This window comes from Anthonomus grandis, chromosome 22 (assembly GCF_022605725.1).
Source record: "Anthonomus grandis grandis chromosome 22, icAntGran1.3, whole genome shotgun sequence".
Classification (NCBI taxonomy): domain Eukaryota; kingdom Metazoa; phylum Arthropoda; class Insecta; order Coleoptera; family Curculionidae; genus Anthonomus; species Anthonomus grandis.
Genome location: NC_065567.1, coordinates 26,387,793 through 26,409,196, shown reverse-complemented (window position 1 = coordinate 26,409,196; position 21,404 = coordinate 26,387,793). Strand labels below are relative to the sequence as shown.

The following is a 21,404-nucleotide window of genomic DNA, read 5'->3' as shown; positions in this document are numbered from 1 at the left end:
GTGAGGCATTTATGGTCTAAGAAGTTGGATTTTCCAGGCAGTTGAAGTCATTATCCATTTTTTACATGAAATTTGAGCAATCTTTAATTTTTTTCCACGTAGTTTAAGTCATTCAGAATTTTTATCAGATAATTAAAAGGTAACTTCAACTGCATGAAATAAATAAAAAATTACTAGCAATTATTATTCGAATTTTTAACAGGCGTTAGATCAGGTGCTCTGGCCGGCCTATGCAACTCCCTTATGCTTTTAACGACCGCACTCATCGGTTTTTAGATTTTTTTTAAACAGTCCAATAGCGTTAGATCTTAAGCAATCTAAAGTTTTTTTTAAGTACAAAAATTAAAATCTACTTACAAGCATATAAAGTGAGGCATTTATGATCTAAGAAGTTAGATCTTCCAGGCAGTTGAAGTCGTTTTTAAGTTTTACCAGAAATTGACTTTAACTGCCTGGAATAAATAAAAAATTACTAGCAATTATTATTCAAATTTTTAACAGGCGTTAGATCAGGTGCTCTGGCCGGTCTATGAAACTCTCTTATGCCTTTAACAGCCGCACTCATCGGTTTTTAGATTTTTTTTAAACAGTCCAATAGCGTTAGATCAAATAATCTCTTAAGTAATTTAAAGTAAAGTACAGAAGAGGAAGCATCTAAGAAGTTGGATTTTCCAGGAAGTTGAAGTCATTACTAATTTTATACATGAATTTTGAGCAATCTTTAATTTTTTTCCACGTAGTTAAAGTCATTCAGAATTTTTACCAATTAATTAAAAAATATCTTCAACTGCCTGGAATAAATAAAAAATTATTAGAATTTTTAACAGGCGTTAGATCAGGTGCTCTGGCCGGCCTATGCAACTCCCTTATGCCTTTAACGACCGCACTCATCGGTTTTTAGATTTTTTTTTAAACAGTCCAATAGCGTTAGATCAGGTAATCTCTTAAGTAATTCAAAGTAAAGTACAAAAGAGGAGGCATCTAAGAAGTTGGATTTTCCAGGCAGTTGAAGTCATTATTAATTTTTTACATAAAATTTAAGCAATTTTTAATTTTTTTCCACGTAGTTTAAGTCATTCAGAATTTTTACCAATTAATTAAAAATTAACTTCAACTGCCTGGAAGAAATAAAAAATTACTATTAGAATTTTTAACAGGCGTTAGATCGGGTGCTCTGGCCGGCCTATGCAACTCCCTTATGCCTTTAACGACCGCACTCATCGGTTTTTAGGTTTTTTTTTTAAACAGTCCAAATAAGCAATTTTTAATTTTTTTCCACGTAGTTAAAGTCATTCAGAATTTTTACCAATTAATTAAAAATTAACTTAAACTGCCTGGAAGAAATAAAAAATTATTATTAGAATTTTTAACAGACTTTAGATCAGGTGCTCTGGCCGGCCTATGCAACTTCCTTATGCCTTTAACGAGCGCACTCCTCGGTTTTTAAATTTTTTTTTAAACAGTCCAATAGCGTTAGATCACGTAATCTGACTGGCCAGTTAAGAATTTTCCAGGAATATTAGCCCTATCTTTTAGGTTTAAGCACTGTATATAAAATTTCCTTAGGTAATATATAAGGTGAGGTACGCTTCGGAGAATAACCGTAAGTCAAATTTGATATTGCGTTTGAAGTATATTCAAGGCATTTGGACTCTTGTGGAATGAAAACTTGGTTGAAAACTTGTGGATAATTATTCAGAAGAAAACACTGCGGAAAATTGGTTTTACCGATTTTCCTGTAAATTTAAGAGAAGAAAGTTCTGGAGTAGTACCAGGTCTGAGAGGACCAGTCTTTAAATCGACTAGTGGGAAATGCAAAAAAAAGTTCATAATTTATTTTTACATATAAAAATATGATCAAGCTAAGAAAAATTTATTTATGCCCCTTTTGAGCCTCATCTTCTAAAAGGTTTAAAACGATGTATATAAAATAATCTTGGCACCCATCAATTTTGTTACTGCCTTTGAAGTATATTCCAGGCCTTTAAACTCGCTTTTTATACAATTCAAGGCATTTAAAGTGATTTCTTGCATTATTTAATTATTATAATTAAAATATTTATTAACACCTTTTTAATGCAAGATATTTATTTTTTTTTAGGAATTTAAAACCATTTTTTCTCTTCTTGATGGTTGGGCTGGGTTACATTCAATTTATAAAGATTGTTCTTGTTACTGATATAAAAAACAATTTTTTACAAGTCACTTGTATGTCAGTTAAATGTTCCAGGTTTCGTTGCATGTGATTCAATTTTTCCTTCATTTACATGCGTAATAAGTAGTTAATAGACGTGAATCATAACCACATTTTCACTAACATTTACATAAAGAATTTTTTTTTCAATGCGGTCATAAATATTAAAAAAAAAAAAACTTTAAATTAGTTTCCCCTCTTCCGCGTGGCAATTAGATGCTTTAATAAATACCATCAACATTTAAGTAGTAGAATATTTTTGAATATTTTAATTTCTGTCTCATTCCATGTTGTTGCATAACGGTTTGAAGTGCTCATTACTATTTTTATTTTAAACGGAAATTATCCCGGTTCTGTTTGCTCCTTTTATTTTAATAAAACAAAGCGCGGCCTCTCTTTTAGAACTTCGCGAAAAGCACTTTAATATAGAAATACCTAAAATACGGGAATATTTCGGGATGCCAACGGGAAGGGTCGTGCTTAAAAGATAAGGGAAAGCATCGGCTTTTCACCCTGTCATGTCGTTTCAATAATGTTCAGATTTTCCTTTTTTTCGCCATAAGAGAGACGCATATAATAATATGTACGTCGTTACCGTGGATATCGAGATTGTTTTTCTATAAATGTGTTTTTGATGTCCCTGAACCACTTTTTTTTAATACACTGTTACAGATATCACCTCTGGAGCTCAGTCGAGTTTATGTAGCTAAATCAAAAGCAATAAAAACGTAACCATTTCCAAAACGCTATTAAAAAAAAAAAAAGAATGAAATTACCCTGTAAACATAAACTACAAAATAAAATAATAATTTGGGCCCTATTTATGGCCATAACGGCGGCGAGCTATTTTCGTATAAATTCGGGCACCCCCGAACGCGTTGCCTACAGTAAATTCGAACCATAAAACGGAAAGTTAATGGACCATTTTCATTAAAATTATTCCGAAATTCCAAATCCCGTACTGTATATTTATTAGGGCTATTACGGCGCGCGCTTTTCGAAAATAAATAGAAAACAAAACGGCCCTAATGCCCGGCTTGTAGTGTAGTCCTAACTAAAAATTATATTGCCGGCATATTTTTCTATTCAAAGCCACTTTATTTGTAAAAAGGGAGATTTAGTTAAACCGTTTTTATTTTCACTTTAAAAGGTGCCTTTTTTTTTTATTTAATGGAAATGAGAGGGACTTTCATCATCATTGTCAACTTTCGGTTTTGTTCTCGCCTCATCCAGTTATTTCCAATTTCCGGTTTCTGGACATGGTCTGTTCATCTGGTTTATAATCACTCTATTAATCTACATATCCAATAAAAGTCCTCCATCCTAGGTACCCAAGCAACTGATGGTTAAAAAAACGTTTATTTTTGGTTTAAACCAGATGTACATTTTATGGTATATTCTATAGTATTTAAAGACGTTTATAAAATGCGTTTGAAAGAATGAGATTTTTTTTTAAATAAATTTACTACCAATGAAGATATTTTTTTTTAATTTGCAGATGTGTGTTATGCATCAGGGGGCATTTTTTGACGTACTAAGAAAAAAATTAAATTTTACCAATGTCGTCCATAAGGGCTTTAATGTAAATATAATTTAATGCAAAAAAATACACCACTACATTTTTCTGAAATAAATTTTATTTTTTAAATCCTTGTTTAGTTTTGAGCAAATTTGTAGTCTTGAGTTTTTTTTATTTCTATATCTTATTTATATATTATATGAGAAAAGTATAGATACAAAAACTAGATTTTTTTATCACCTATCATTTTCTTAAAAAGCATTTTTTTCTCAGGCAATTATTTTATGCAAAAAAAATGTTTTTCACTAATATTACACTTACCCCCCCACCCACCCCACACAACTTACCAGTAAGAAAACCAGTTCTCAAGAATTATTGTTTTTCAAAATAATACGCATGAATAACAGCTGGTTTTGTCATTAATGTCCAATCTAATAACACAGTTTTTTTATTTAAATTTGGTATAATTATATATATGTATATTAATAAATATTTAATACAAAAACAGTGCTATTAGATTGGATATTATGGAATCAGTGATTTTTCAAAGGAATTTCTTATTGGGCAAATGTTTGGGGTGGGTGGGGGGGTAAGGGTTGTGTTGATAAAAAAACAATGTTTTTGCAGACAATATATAATCAATATTTAATTAATTAATACTGTTTATTTAAATTTAATATAATTTTGCATATAAATATTTAGTATAAAAACAGGGTTATTAGATTGGATAATTTATATGAAAAACAGTGGTTTTTCTGAAGAATTTCATCAAATATTTATGGTGTATTAATCGAGTTAAAAAAAAAATCCCCCTTAATTTTTTTTTTTAAGTTCCAGTATATTTTCCAGAAAAATCCTGAAATAGGTATGTGATGAAATTAAATGAAGAATCTTCGTTTAGAATTACATGATCCTAATTGATATAGTTCTCCAGTTATAAATATTTTGCTATTTAAAAAAAAAAATAAATTAGCCACCCTTAATTTTTTTCCAACTTCCAGTATATTTTCCTGAAAAATCCTGAAATAGGTGCGCAATGAAATTAAATTAAGAATCCCTGTATAAAATTTCATGATCCTAACTGTCATGGCTTTATAGTTATAAACATTTTGTAATTTTTTTGAAAAAAAAATAGGCCACCCTTAATTATTTATTTTTTTAATTCCAGCGTATTTTTCAGAATAAATCCTAAAATAGGTGTCTAATGAAATTAATTGAAGAATCTCTGTGCAAAATTTCATTATTCTAACTGCCTTGATTCTCGAGTTATAACCATTTTGTCTCTTTTTCAGAAAAAAAATAGCCACCCTTAAAAATGTTTTTTTCAAACTCCAGTCTATTTTCCAAAAAAATCCTGAAATAGGTGTCTAATAAAATTAAATCAAGAATCTCTGTATAAAATTTCATGATCCTAACTATCATAGTTTTCTAGTTGTAAACATTTTGTTATTTTTTTAGAAAAAAAATAAACCACCCTTAATTTTTTTTTTAAACTCCAGTGTATTGTTCAGAATAAATCCTGAAATAGGTGTCTAATGAAATTAAATGAAGAATCTCTTTGTAAAATTTCATTATCCTAACTGCCTTGGTTTTTGAGTTATAGATATTTTGTAATTTTTTCAGACAAAAAAAATAGCCACCTTTAAAATTTTTTTTCAAGCCTCAGTCTATTTTCCAAAAAAATCCTGAAATAGGTGTCTAATAAAATTAAATGAAGAATCTTTGTGTAAAATTTCATTATCCTAACTACCTTGGTTCTCGAGTTATGAACCCTTTGTTATTTTTTTAGAAAAAAAAATGAGAACCACCCTTAATTTTTTTTTTTAATTTCTAGTATAATTTTTTTTAAAATCCTGAAATATGTGTCGAATGAAATATAATGAAGGACCTTTGTACAAAATTTCATAGTCTTAATTGCTTTGATTCTCCAGTTATAGACATTTTGTTATTAAAAAAAAAATAACCACTTTTAAAAAAATTTTTTTCAACCTCCAGTCTATTTTCCAAAAAAATCCTGAAATAGGTATCTAATGAAATTAAATAAAGAATCTCTGTACAAAATTTCATAATCCTAATTGCTTTGGTTCTCAAGTTATAGACATTTTGTTACTAAAAAAATAGCCATCCTTAAATTTTTTTTTCAAGTTCCAGGATATTTTCCAGAAAAATCCTAGAACAAGTCTATAATAAAATTAAATGGAGAATTTCTGTATAAAATTTCATGATCCTAACTGTCATAGTTTTCTAGTTAAAAACATTTTGTTATTTTTTTAGAAAAAAAATAAACCACCCTTAATTTGTTTTTTCAAATTCCAGTGTATATTTCAAAATAAATCCTGAAATAGGTGTTTAATGAAATTAAATGAAGAATCTCTGTGCAAAATTTCATTATTCTAAATGCCTTGGTTCTCGAGTTATAACCATTTTGTCTCTTTTTCAGAAAAAAAATAGCCACCCCTAAAAAATTTTTTTTCAAGCCCCAGTCTATTTTCCAAAAAAATCCTGAAATAGGTATGTAATGAAATTAAATCAGGAATCTCTATACAAAATTTCATAGTCCTAATTGCTTTGGTTCTTTAGTTATAGACATTTTGTTATTAAAAAAAAAAAAATAACCACCTTTAAAAATTTTTTCAAGCTTCAGTATATTTTACAAAAAAAAAATTAAATTTCAGTATGCTTTCTAGAAAAATCCTAAAATAGGAGTTCCATTAAATTAAATGAAGAATCTCTGTGTAAAATTTCATTATCCTAACTGCCTTGGTTCTCAAGTTATAGACATTTTGTTACTAAAAAAATAGCCCCCCTTAATTTTTTTTTTCAAGTTCCAGTAAATTTTCAACAAAAATCCTGAAGCATGTCTATAATAAAATTAAATGGAGAATCTTTGTATAAAATTTCATGATCCTAACTATCATAGTTTTCTAGTTATAAACATTTTGTTATTTTTTTAGAAAAAAAAATAGGCCACCCTTAATTATTTTTTTTTTAAATTCCAGTGTATTTTTCAGAATAAATCCTGAAATAGGTGTCTAATAAAATTAAATGAAGAATCTCTGTGTAAAATTTCATTATTCTAACTGCCTTGATTCTCGAGTTATAACCATTTCGTCTCTTTTTCAGAAAAAAAAATAGCCACCCTTAAAAATGTTTTTTTTTCAAGCCCCAGTCTATTTTCCAAAAAAAACCTGAAATAGGTGTCTAATAAAATTAAATAAAGAATTTTCGTGTAAAATTTCATTATCCTAACTGCCTTGGTTCTCGAGTTATAAACCCTTTGTTATTTTTTTTAGAAAAAAAATGAGAACCACCCTTAAATTTTTTTTTAATTTCTAGTATAATTTTTTTTAAAATCTTGAAAGATGTGTCGAATGAAATTAAAGGAAGAACCTTTGTACCAAATTTCATAGTCCTAATTGCTTTGATTCTCCAGTTATAGACATTTTGTTATTAAAAAAAAAATAACCACCCCTAAAAAATTTTTTTTCAACCTCCAGTCTATTTTCCAAAAAAATCCTGAAATAGGTGTCTAATAAAATTAAATGAAGAATCTCTGTATAAAATTTCATGATCCTAAATACCTTGTTTCTCGAGTTAAGAAAAAAAATAAGACCCAATCTTAAAATTTTTATTTTTAAGTTCCAGTATATTTTCCAGGTAAATCCTGAAAAATGTTTCTAATAAAATTAAACGAAGAACCTCTATGCAAAATTTCATCATCCTAACTGCTTTGGTTCACGAGTTATAGCAACTTTTTTAGAAAAAAAATTAGCCACCCTTAAATAATTTTTTTCCAGCTCTTCATCAGTTTCTCTAGGATTTTGATTCATTCTGCTATAAAATTGAAGTTCACTTTATAGGACGTATCTGCTATCCGAGTAGATTGATACGAATATAATATAATATAATTTTTCTTGGTTATTATAGTATAAACAGGTCATATTATATCTTATTTTATTTATAAATCTGGTAATGGGTTGGTCTGAGATAGACCTAATTAACTTCCAACTATTTGTACATTTGTATTATTTTTTGCTATTTTTCAAAATTTGTGCTTTTATTTTTTGGGAGCCTCCATAAAAAATGTGCACTTATTCTCTCTTTCTAGGATTGAATTCCACATTCCACAACCTCATGTGAAGTGAGGAAGTTATTAATTGGCGAGAGTTTTGAATTAAAAATTAGGAAAATGTCTCCTTTATTGATTAACTTCAGCATAGAAATGAGATTGTTGTTTTTCTCTAATCTCTTGGTGATGCACGTAGCACCGCATAATGGGTTTTATTTTAACAGTATAAGTTATTAGGTCAGGATTAATGATCTCGGTCGCGTTTTAATGCACGAAATTGAATTGATATTAATAGCTGTTCCGCAAGTTTCTCTTATCGGAGAGAATGCACTCTGTTCGACAACCGCCTAAGTTAACAAAACAAACGAGGCGAAATTTGTATTCGGGGTATAACTTCGGCACATTTTCTTGTACTGATATATGGCTGCTTTCGGAAACCCGCTATGCCACTTCGGTAAATTAATAGTTGGCAAGCTTTGAACGGCAAATTTATATTAAACAAATGTACAGGCATATATATATTGACCCCCCCCCTAACCTTTAGCTGAAGATTTGTCATTGATCCATGATCAATATCATTCTAGAAAAGCTTAAAAAAAAGGCCTTGCAAATCATGGCAAATGGCAAATTAATTTTCTATTTCAATAGATGTGTTCGTGAATCACTAATTGATCCAGGTAAAATCAGCAGTGCGCATCATATCGCTGTCCCTCAATACCTTCTTTAAAATGTATCATCCAAGTGCTTTTCCAGGTTACCCGGTATTCCAGTTTCCCTGGAATGCCTATTTAGCGTTCTAGGATTCGCTCTATTGAAATGAAGAGTGTTGATGTTAAGGCTTATTTTTCTGCTTCGATGGTCGAATAATTCCTTGCTGAGGTATTTAGATAGAAAAAGAGCAGTTTCATCTTTATCATTGTTCAAGAGTAACACAGAGCTTTTGGCTGAATTTCCGGTTGAATATATTGAACTTACGTTCATTGAACGACATACAAGGAGACTTAAAAAACAAATAACCAAATATATCAAATCTATAGAATTACAAAAAATCATAATAAAAAGAATTACAAATGTAAATCAATAAAAAAAATGCAAAAATAATAATGTAAATAAATTAATATTATACATAAGTATAATTATATCAAATTGAAATAAACAAATCGTGTTTTTATATTAAATATTAGCGACGAAACCAACTGTTATTTATGCGTATTATTTTGGCAAATAATGATTTTTGAAAACATTTTTTTACTGGTAAGTAGAGTGGGGTGGGTGGGGGGCTAAGAGTAGGGTTAATGAAAAACGATTTTTCTGCAAAAAATAATTGCCTGAGAAAAAAATGCTTTTTAAGAAAATTATAGGTGATAAAAAAATCTACAGTTCTTGTATATATAATTTTTTCACATAACCTTAAGGTTTTCGAGTGAAACGTGAAAAAACCCATTTTATTTTTCGAAAACAAGGCGTATCGCTATGAAAATTGCAGTACTTGTGCCATTTTTGGTCGCAAATAAGTGGAAATTCAGTTTCTTTAAGATAAGTCATTAAGTTTTTAAAAAATTTCATTTTTTTTTGGTTCTAGACAACTTCTCATTACCTGGGTTCAAAAATACAGTTTTTAAATTAAAACTATTGGTATATTTATTAAACTGTAGAATATACGCGTATCATATACGATTCTGTTTACACAAGAGAGAACATTTCCGTATTTAAAACAATTGACAAGGGATTTACTTGGCTAGTCTTTACACTTAATCGCTACGCCACAAATATGTGATAAAATGACCCCGCTATCACATATATGCCACTGTGTAGAAATCGATATACTTTTCATACGCGTATATATCTTATAGTGAAATCTTAAAAAAATAGGAAATGCATCAACGTGTATAAAACAATAATTATACCAAATAAGATTTTAAAGAATAAAATTTATTTTAGAAAAATGCAGTGATATACTTTTTTCTATTAAATAATATTTACGATAAATCTCTTATGGACGCCACTGATAAAAATAATTTTTTTTCTTTATACGTCGACAATGCATAAAACACATCTGCAAATTAAAAAAAAATATCTACATCGGTAGTAAAGTTATTTAAAAATAAATCTAATTTCAGTAAACGCATTTCATAAACGTCTTTAAATAGTACACAATATACCATACGTAAACGTTTAACTTTTATGAAATAATAATTATATATTATTAATATGTAATAAACCTTTAGTTAAACATAATATTAAATTCCTCAACATATATTATGCGGACATTTTATCCGATACTTATAGTTGAAGTTCAACCAAAAACAAACGTTTATTTAACCATCGTGTGTTGCTTGGGATTGTTAGTGTTTCACGTTTATTACAAAAACTATCAGTTATCATTAAAAAAAACGGTCTCGGTCTCAAAAAATTTATTTTATTGGTTAAAGTGGTGACACATGTTTCGCTCCTAAGGGCATCATCAGACCTTAAGAAGGTTAAAAACCCGCTCAACTGGATCAATTATACACACACATTGGTCATTTACATTGTATAATTGACCCAGTCGGGAGTGTTTTTAACTTTCTTAAGATCTGATGATGCTCTTAGGAGCGAAACACGTGTCACCAGTTTGATCTGAGACTGAGACTTGTTGTGTTGTTCGCAAGGCCTCTTTGAGAATATGCACGACTTCTTTCGGTATCATTTTGCTATCAAGATTTATTAATTATTACGAGATATTTTTTTTTTTACAAATATACTTGTTTAATTTTGTGTATCGTATTAATTATAAATTGTCTATGATGATCTTCGCTAATATAATTTATAATAGAATTATTTGTTTCCTAATAAATGCCAATAACAATGCACCAAGATCTTCAATATTTAATTAAAAGTAGTTAAACTATATTTATTTGAAATCAAAAAATTCCTCTCTTTTTAACTATGAAGTCGTATACAGGGTGTTCCATAAGAAAAAACTAACCACCTGTCAAAATTTGACATCGAAACAAAAATTTTAAAGTTTTGCATAACGTTTTTTTTTTACTTTTCACCTAACCCCTCTAGAGGGAGGGTCAATATATGGGGAAAAACCCTGTACTTGAATGATAATGACCATCCCAAGGAACACTGTATAGTATATACATTTATTTAACGTATTGTTCATTTAAAAATAGTATATAATTTCTAGCGTATATACGCATATTATAAGACTTTATCTTCATATCATCGTAACATATATATTTATTATAGTAAATAAATGTTACTACTTTTTAACGTATACCTAAAACGTATATTTTTTCTGGCATATCGTCAATTAATAGCTTATTCTTTAAATGATTTGACTTAAAAAGCACTGCATTGTGGGTTCTCTACTAAACTGATTACTGTGATTTTCAGATAAATAGAGTTTCAGTCAAAAAGTTAATGAAAATAAACGTATATAAGACGTTTTCAAATGAGTATATAAATGGTATACAGTATACGTATAAATTGTGTGCCTTTGCGTTGGTACTTGTGCTAAAGGTAATCTTCTTACAATAATATTCGATGGTTTCACAAGCGTTAACTTCGTTTGTTGGTATGTATTCAATGCGTGTTTATATTAATGTTATGTAGGTACAAATTTAGCAAGCCAACGAATATAGTAGAAATATCGTATACGACTGGATACGTAAAGAACTGGCTAAAATTAAACCGGCACTTTTATAAAACTGACAAGGTGTAATTTTGTTTACATTTTTTTTATTTTACGTAGAATCTTTTTGTTAATTTGTCTTGTTCCATAGGATAATTTGTTTGTTTAAAGAATTGAATAAATGTTTTGTTTATTTTTGTATAAAAACGAGTTTTAATTTCAGCGTATAATTTATGTATAAAAATATCATTTAATGAAAGTTTTTGATATACGTATGAATTTATAGATAAAAAATTCTAATTAGAGCATCACCAGACCTTTAGAAGCCATCCACACACTTCACAGTACATAAAATGAAAAGTGTGGATGGCTTCTAAAGGCCTGATGATGCTCTAATTAGAGCGAAACACGTGTGGCCCGTTTATTACATGCTGTGAGACCGTGACTTTGTGTTTTCGTCAATTTTGTATGTTGGTCCCTTAGAGAATAATGGATGAGATTTTTGGATACGTTTACCATGGTATAAGTTTTTTGTTTATCTAAGGACGTTTATAAAAAGGATATAGAAACCAGTGGCGAAGCACGAGTAGCAAAGGTAGACACTGTCTACCCAAAATTATCCAGTTATTTGTTATTAATTTATCACGTAATTATTTCATGTAATTGTTGAATTAAAATAAAAAAAAAATTAACACTGAACGTAGCCTCTCCTTACTATTATTAAATAGTATCTAATAATGATTAATCCGAAGGCGCACCCCGCCTGACGCACAAATTAAAATAAAAATGCAGGGTTGATGTATACGAGTCCCAATTAATGTATACTATTTGTCTATCGAAGTCGACCAGCTATTTTATTATGCTGTTGAGGTATGGTCTATGGACACGCTTGATCTGGTCGGCCGCGATACATCTTCATTTTTGTTTTGATAAATCTGCATTTGGCATTTGGTGCGGGCGCGTGCTGTAGTAATTTAATAATTAGAATTTTTATTTTTGGGTGTATAGAAAAGGTTTTGGATAGATAGAGGACTGTTCGATATTGTCAATTGTATTTTAGTTGTGTTTTTATTTGTCTTTAATTAATTTTAAAATAATGGATATTATGGATTTATAAGTTATGGTTATACCTATGTTGTGTTTTTTTGTAAGTAGTATTTATTTTTATCTATCTATCTTTTTATGCTAGTAGTAATTATTTATTTCTTTTTTATATCACTACATAATTTTTCTCTTTGAGTTAATACTTCATGCGCTTTCATTCTGTATTTCATTAAAGTGAATAATATTGAATACACATTTCTCTCTAATTAACGATTTTTATTGTTTGTCTACCTGAAAAAAAAATTTACGCTTCACCACTGATAGAAACTTGTATTTTATACGTTGAAAGGTTTGTTCTCACAGCAGTAAGAAACAAGTTTTCGACAAATAAACATGCGCAATAGAGTAAAATGAAACTTCTGATCGGTTTCAAACCAAAAGTTTGATGTTCTTACACAAATTTCTGATTGTCATCTGATAATCAGACTTGTTTTCGGATTTATTTCAAGCAAAGTGTCAGAGAATTCGTGCAGCTAGTCAACGCTGATCTTTGGAATACAAACTTAACCTCTAAAATGTTGTTTGTATTTTATCCTTTTGTATAGTCCTTGCTATTTGTTTTGAAAAATTCTAGGATTAGTCTAAAAATAAACATTAAGGAGATGAGTGATTTTGAATCGTCGGAAGAATCTGATCAGAATTTTGTTGATTCCGACACAGACTTTTAAGGAAGATTTACTTTTACGAGAATTATTTTGATGTAACTGTGTCCCAATTTAGTGGAATATAATAATAGAATATAACTATTACTATTATAGAATTTCTCGACCATTTTAGAGTAAGCCCGGAAGTAGCAAATAATCACACAATCCTAAACTCTATTAATAATATACAGCTATTTTAAGGTTGTAGGTTTGAATAAAACAATGTAACAGATGGTAGTAGATCGTTTTCAACGTTTAATATACGGTTCAGTGTTGCTTGGGATAGAACGTTGTTTAGTGAAGAACCTTCTTTAATATACACATAATTTATTCTAAATACTAATTTAACATAATGCTTCCTGGCTGCACTAAACCTATTATAGTTCAATCGGGACCCAGTTACTTTTGTCTTCGATGACAAAAGACTAATTATTAATCCTTCGACTTTCTGAACTGCATTGTGCCAAGCCGCAGTAGACTCTCCAGACAATAGAAAACGTCTTAATTTCACGTCGTTCCTATGAAGGAAACACGCGATAGGACTTAAGATCTAATTAACGTTTTATCCAGATATCGAGCGTTTCTTTGTTATGCTAGTAAGCCGAATTCATCGTTATAATATGCCCGAAAAGTTGTTTTGAGAGAGCTAGGGAGATTGACGTTTCCGGTTTAATATAGCATACAAAAGCAATTCACGTCAAAGCAAATTAGTCTCCGAATATCTGGATGATTAAATGTGTATTTGGTATGCATTCGTTAATATGTCATAAAGCAGATTCCTTTACAAGTGGGGTCACATATCAATTGACTGTCTGCATTAATTAAATAGGAATTCAACTATGATATACAGGAAGAGAGTATTTATTCATATCAAATCACTAAAATAAAATAGTCCATGGACAAAGCTAAATGTAAACAAATCTACTTTTAAATTGCCAAATGTGTATAAAATCAAGGTAATTGAATCGAAACATATCATCCATTATTTCTCTAAGAGACCACACAAAAAACAAAATGTAGATCATGAACTGTTTTGTTGTCAAATTTTTTCCAGAAAATGTGAGATAATAAACTATATTATTATTAGTGCTGTTTTAATAAAAGGTATACCACAAAAAAAACTTAAACATCAAATATGCAAGATTTCAACTCCTGTCAATCCTTGTTGCCGTTTAAGATGAATTAGGACATATACATAGGTAGTATTGGAAGGCAGCAATATTTGACTTTCCATTCATAATCTTTATAGTACGTCACATGTATACCCTTTCCAGATTATTTAGTATACCCAATTGCCTGGAAAGGGTCTTTAAATTCATCTGATTTGACCCATTCATATCAGGAATTGTTGACTGTCCAATGATGGTTAAACCATGAATTGTTATTTGGAAATGTTATTTGTGATCGGCTATCAGGCAGTTTAATCATCTTATAGTGAACAAAAAGCGTAAATCACTCAACTGCCTGGACGAATATTTTTATTACTTTCAGATAGTTGAATGAATTCAATCATCCCATAAAGAGAGAATTAGTCAACGTATTGAACCCTCAAACAAAAAAAAAAGGATGGTAACAATTTTCAGTTAAGTTGCTTGGAAGAATAATTTGATTTCTTCCAGGCAGTTGAGTAAATTCCATCAATTCAGAGTAAATATACAGTGTGGCCCAAATTGGGTGTACATGTATGGGTATCTTGGAAACTATAAGAGATAGAAAATTGATTAAATGGGGAAAGTTGTAGGGCTTTTAGTTACTAGTTTTCGGATATTTTTCCAAATTTTACCCAAGTTACTGATAAGGGAATATTTTTGTTTATATTCTAGGGTCACCAATAAAATGCAAAAGTGGTAGAGAGCCTATAAAAAAAAATTATCTCCTGGATGACTCAAAAAGATAAGTTGGCCAATAACTTATATGTGTGTGACTAAGGAAAATATTGAACAAAAACGTTGGAATAAAATTTATTACATACTCATATGAAGAGCATTCAGGCTTATCAGAATTGCATTCATCAAACAAATATCCCTTAAATTGTACATGTAAGCAACCAAATAGCGTTGCTTGTCTGGACGGCGTCTCTTCAAATATAGGATTCAGCAGAATAACCTTATAAATTAATCCGAACGTAATGCAAGCCACGTTTTGTTGACAGGGTAACATGGCGTCGCGACGCGTCGTCGGCGTCCGAATGGTGGAAACTATAATTTGCGGCAGGACACAATTGCAGATGCATGACAAGGAGATATGGCTTACTCAGAATGCAGATCAGACCTCCTTTTAAGATGACAGTTATTAAAAAAAAGTCCAACCAAAACAGAAAAAATTTTCTCTTTTTAAATCTGATATTATAATATTTTACACTCATAATTAAATATAAAACTAGATTTATTCATAAAAAAAATAACATTTAAAAACATAAAAATTATAAAAAAAAAACAAAGTTTATCATTGGCGGTCACAGGATTTGAACCTGCAACCTCCTGACCATAGTCCATTACGTTGCCGTTGGCGCCACCAAGGTGGTCTCTGCCGCAAACAACTGTCAATTCTATTCAGTTAATACTTGTCATCGCTTGTCATCTGACAATTATTGACTTTCTACCGCGTTTTACCCGATTTTACCCGTTTTTACTCAGTTTTACCCAGCTTTACCTATTTATTCTGTAAGACTATGGATCCGAGATACATCAAAAACTATTACACTGGCAGAAACACCCAACAGCTAAAAGAGAAATTGGAACAATGCAACTTTTATCTAAGCGGGTAAGTTTGAACACAAAACACGCATAGTTCTTCACGAATTTCTTTTTTAGATTAGTATTTCCGGTACCGCGTTTCCGCGTTCCACCAGTCCACGTCTATTTTAACGTATTAAATGCACGAGAGAGACTCAGTTTCGAAATCTGGCGGAGAAAAATGTGTGAACAAGTTCATTTGGAACTGACAGATCCGGAACGAGTGGCTCTCACCAGGTTTGGCATGAAAAACTCTATTCCATGGCTTAACTTGGCTGAGGGGGAAACTGAGGTTCAAGAAGAATTTGTGGAAGAAAAATGGAACCTAGAGAAGACCAAAGAAGAACCTATAGAAGAAGAGCGTATAGAAGAACAACAAGGAAAACCTGAAGGGGAAGACAAGGAGGAACATGAGGATAAACCCGAAGAAGAACATACGTTAGAAGTTGTAGATGAACAGGAAGAACAACTTGGAGAAGAATATAGAATGGAAACCATAGAAGAACTCGATGAGGCAGTTGACAATGAACTTAGAAATGAATAATGTTTTTTTTTATGTTCATTTAATAAATTAGTTTGCCTTTTTTTCTGTAAAGGTGTGTTTTAGTTTTAGTGTGAATGAGGTAAAACTAGACCATTTTTGAGTGAGTGTATGTTAGAATAAGATAAGAGAGTTCAGCAGGTAACTTGAGTCACAATTTCACTTCTAGTACTCAGATCAGCTCAATATTTATTTTAGCAGTTTCTTTGGAGTATTCGTTAGCTTTTGTGAAAAGAATCATGAAAGTTCTAGATACAATTTCCAAGAGGGGAAAATAGTTTCAGGTAATCTGCATCATTGTTTTATTTCTAGGTTCAGCTTGATTTATGTTTTTGAAGTTGCCCTGGATTTTTCTTCAGATTTTGTTTAAAAAATCATAGAACCTTTTTTATTTAAGATTGTCCAACAGAGAAATCAGTTTTAAGGAGATTGAATGATAATTTTACTTCTAATACTCAGATCGACATGGTTTTTGTTTAAGAAAATTCCTTGGAACTCTCTTCAGCTTTTATTCAAAAAATCTTGAAAATCTATGCACTGGAAACTTATTTATCGAAGGTTATGGAAACCATGTTCAAGAGGGAAGACATTTATCGGTACGATGAATCATAATTTTACTTATAAGGATCTGATTGGTTTGATTTATGTTTTAGAAATTGCCTTGGACTATTCTTCAGCGTACAATCTATGCATTTGAACCATTCTTATCCAAGATTATTCAATTCACGTTTAAGAGAGAAATTTGTTTAAGGTAAGATGAATCATAATTTTACTTTTAGTACTCAGATCAACTTGATTTTTATTTTAGAAGTTTGCTTGGACTGTTCTTCAACTTCCATTGAAAGAATCATGAAAATCCGTTTATTAGAAGCTTTTTTATTAAAGTTTTTGAAAGTCATGTCCAAGGGGAAAGACAGTTCCAAATAACTTAAGCTATAACTTCACTTCTAATACTCAAATCCGCTTGATTTTTATTTTAGAAGTTTCTTTGTACTGTTTGCCAACTGCTATTCAACGAATTATGAAAATCCATGCATTGGAACCCTTTTTATCCAAGGTTATATAAAAATCATTTTCAAGAGGGAAAAGGATTTTACTATATCAGCTAACTTGAGTCATAATTTCACTTCTAGTACTCAGATAAGCTTCATTTTATTTTAAAAGTTTAATTAGATTGTTCTTCAACTTTTACTGAAAAATCATGAAATTCCATGCATTAGAAGCTTGTTTATTGACATTTTTGGAAGTCATGTCCAAGAGGAAAGACAGTTCCAGGTAACTTGAGTCATAACTTCACTTCTAGTACTCAGATCTGCTTAATTTTTATTTTAGAAGTTTCCTTGTACTGTTTGTCAACTGTTATTGAAAGAATTATGAATATCCATGCATTCTAACATTTTTAATCCAAGGTTAAATAGAAATCATGTTCAGGAGAGAGAACGGTCTTACTGTATTGGCTAACTTGAGTCATAATTTCATTTCTAGTACTCAGATAAGCTTCATTTTATTTTAAAAGTTTGATTGGATTGTTCTTCAGCTTTGACTGACAAATCATGAAATTCCATGCATTAGAAGCTTGTTTATTGACATTTTTGGAAGTCATGTCCAAGAGGAAAGACAGTTCCAGGTAACTTGAGCCATAACTTTACTTACAATACTCAGATCTGCTTGGTTTTTATTTTACGAATTTCCTTGTACTGTTTGTCAACTGCTATTGAAAGAATTATGAAAATCCATGCATTGGAACCTTTTTTATCAAAGGTTATATGGAAATCATTTCCAGGAGGGAAAAGGGTTTTACTGTATCAGCTAACCTAAGTCATAATTTAACTTCTAGTACTCAGATTAGCTTCATTTTTATTTTAAAAGTTTGATTGGATTGTTCTTAAGCTTTTGTTGAAACAATCATGAAAATCCATATTCAGAAGCGTCATGTCCAAGGAGAAGATAATTTCAGGTAACTTCAGCCATAACTCATTAAAATCCGTAAAGGGGAATCTTTTTTATCCAAGGTTATATTCAATCATGTCCAAGAGGAAAGAGTCTCAATTAAATTGGGTTATAACCTCACTTTTAGTGCCCAGATCGGCTTGATTTTTATATTAGGAGTATCCTTGGACTGTTCTTTAGCTTTCATTGAAAGAATCATGCTTTTTTATCCAAGTTTTTGGAAGTCACGTCCAAGTGGAGAGACAGTTTCAGGTAATTTGAGCTATAGCTCCATTCCTAGTGCTCAGATCTGCTTGATGTTTGTTTTAAAAGTTTCTTTGAACTGTTCTTTAACTTTCATTTAAAAAATCATTAAAATCCGTAAAGTGGAATATTTTTTGTCTAAGGTTATATTCATTCATGTCCAATAGGAAAGAGTCTCAATTAATTTGGGTTATAACCTCACTTTTAGTGCTCAGATCGGCTTGATTTTTATTTTCCCATACAAATTAATAATTCAGTTATCCCCTTTAAACAAAACGTCAAATATTTGGGAATAGTATTGCAAGAGAATCTAAAGTGGCCACCTCACATCTTAAAAATTAAAAATAAAGTCACTGAACGTCCTAAGAGCATTGTGTAAAGTATGGTGGGGTGCAGACCCAAACACCCTCTTGACTGCCTTTTTTGCTTTGGTACAATCTCATCTAGATTTCGGTTCGATATTTTTTAAACCGTGTGCAGGAACGGCTCTGAATGGATTGGACGTGGTGTTTTACGAGGGCTTACGCATATGTATGGGATGTATGCGCTCTACGCCCAGAGTGGCATTGTTAGCGGAAGCATCTATGATAGACCTAGAATACAGGAGAAAACTACTGGCTTTCAAACTAATTTCGAAAATCACCCTATTATTCAAATCATAAATAATATTAGATCTAAAATAATACATAGACCTGAGTTTTGGAATAACAATAAAACTCCATATCTAGTGACTGCATTTCAAAGCTACAGACCATACATAACCTTACTCTATAGAGGAGAAAAATTTCCATGTTACGAAATCCCCTTAAACATTCTAAGTGGGTCTCTAAAAATTATAAAATGTAACTTAAAAAAGGGAGATATCATGACAGGAAATAAATTTATAGACGAAACCAACAACTTAAAAGTCCGCTATACATTTATTTATTCTGATGCTTCAAAAAAGGGCAACAGGGTGGGATTTGGCATATCTATCCCATCCTTGAACTATAGATTCTCGTCACGTTTGCCGGATAACCTTAATATTTATAAGGCCGAAATAATTGCTATTCATGTTGCTGTAGAAACCGCTATCAAGCAACAAATCAAGAGAGCAATAATATTTTCAGACTCAAAAGGTGCAATTACAAAGCTCAGTCGCTCTTTTTTTACAGCAAATTCTGAATATTGGGTTCTTAAAAACTAAAAGATTAATTGCTGGATATGATATTAGACTGTCTTGGATCCCAGGTCATTCAGATATACCAGGCAATGATAAGGCAGAGATTCTGGCCAAAGTGGAAACTGATTTAAACATCCCTAGAAGAATGCTCTATGATATTCAGGATATATTCAACATTTTAAAGCAGGAAATAATAAATACATTTAGGGACAAGTGGAAAATTTTAGTGTTAAACCATCATCGCAGATATGCTAGGGTACAACCCACATTTACCAACAAAAAATGGTTTGCTAACTTGAACTATAAAGACAGAAGACATATCACAACAATTATTAGAATGTGTACAGGACATTGCTTGACTAACTCCCACCTTTATCGAATTAACATGAAAGATAACTCTTTGTGTGATTGTGGTTCATGGGACCATATTTTCTTTGAGTGCCCAATTAATCGCGTTATTAATTTTGACCTATATAAGATCTTTGTATTAAAGAAAGGAGTATCACCATTATCTATGACTGACATTTTATCTGCTCCGGACGATGAAACAATAGAGATAATCATGCGATTCATAAACATTAACCAGATTAAAATCTAAAGCTCAACTTTTCAATAACCTTGAATTGTCCTATAATCCTGCCTTAATTGCTTGTTTTAGTGCATTGGTGTGGTCATATATTCCCTCTGTTGTATCACTAATATTCCTCCTGTTTTACAGCCTTAGATAGAAACAGAATACGCCTAGATCATAAGTTGTATTTCCTTATCAAAGAGTTACAGTGCAGCAAAGTATCCTGAGACTCCTACATGGTCCAGAGCCAGATAAAGTAGGATCTCACACAAATCGGGCTGGCAATTGCCTTGCAGCAGAGTCATCAAGTCAACAAGACAAGACAAGACAAGATTTTTATTTTAGGAGTGTCCTTGGACTGTTCTTTAACTTTCGTTGAAAGAATCATGCTTTTTTATCCAAGCTTTTGAAAGTCAAGTGGAGAGACAGTTTCAGGTAATTTGACTATAGCTATATGTGATTTTTGTTTAAAATGTTTCCTTGGACTATTCTTCAGCTTTCATTGAGAAAATCATCAAAATTCATGCATTAGAAGCTTTTTTTATCCAGAATAATGAAAACCATGTTTAGGAGCGAATTGGCAATCCATCAATGACGGTGTGATAAATTATTGTTAAGTGGATCCTGTACTCTTTTTGTAATTTATCTCTATCCTTCTTGTCTATTTTAAATACAAGGAGGAAAAATACCGATAAATCTAAAATGCCCTACTATAATCAATTTATGCTTATAAAGGCAAATAATATGCATTCTAACACAGGCATCGACCCACCCAACTCGACTTTCCTCCACAATTCATTTTCCGCAAGAATTATTATGCTTTCTACAATAATTTATCCAGAGAGCAGCAGGAACCGAGCGGCAGCACACTGTTATTTTGCAGGCCCTACTTTAATTATATGCTCCGTTAACTTTCAAGTTGAATTACTATGTTTGGTAATTGCTACAGGCTCAAATGACTCAAATGTAATCGTTTTACACTTACGTTCTACTTTTTGGATGTCTCAAGGGTTTCAGCATCAACCTGATCGTTGATATCGTTTGATTTAG

General features: G+C 30.9%; 2 protein-coding genes across 2 annotated transcripts in view; one reads left to right on the top strand and one right to left on the bottom strand.

Annotated features, from left to right (window-relative positions):
• LOC126749087 (twinfilin) overlaps positions 1-21,404 on the bottom strand; it is a 92,647-nt gene that overhangs the window by 2,419 nt on the left and 68,824 nt on the right. The window lies entirely within an intron of this gene.
• LOC126749091 (uncharacterized) lies at positions 15,699-16,482 on the top strand. The gene is made up of 2 exons (XM_050458720.1): positions 15,699-15,915; positions 15,966-16,482. Exons 1-2 carry the CDS (start codon positions 15,824-15,826, stop codon positions 16,429-16,431), a joined length of 558 nt encoding a protein of 185 aa, XP_050314677.1. The 5' UTR covers positions 15,699-15,823; the 3' UTR covers positions 16,432-16,482.

What these genes read in the sequence shown, in the direction of transcription:
- LOC126749091 (XM_050458720.1), top strand. Translation starts at nt 15,824, where the DNA reads ATGGATCCGAGATACATCAAAAACTATTACACTGGCAGAAACACCCAA. An exon ending in TGCAACTTTTATCTAAGCGG is followed by an intron (nt 15,916 to 15,965) that starts GTAAGTTTGAAC and finishes TTTCTTTTTTAG; the next exon opens with ATTAGTATTTCCGGTACCGC.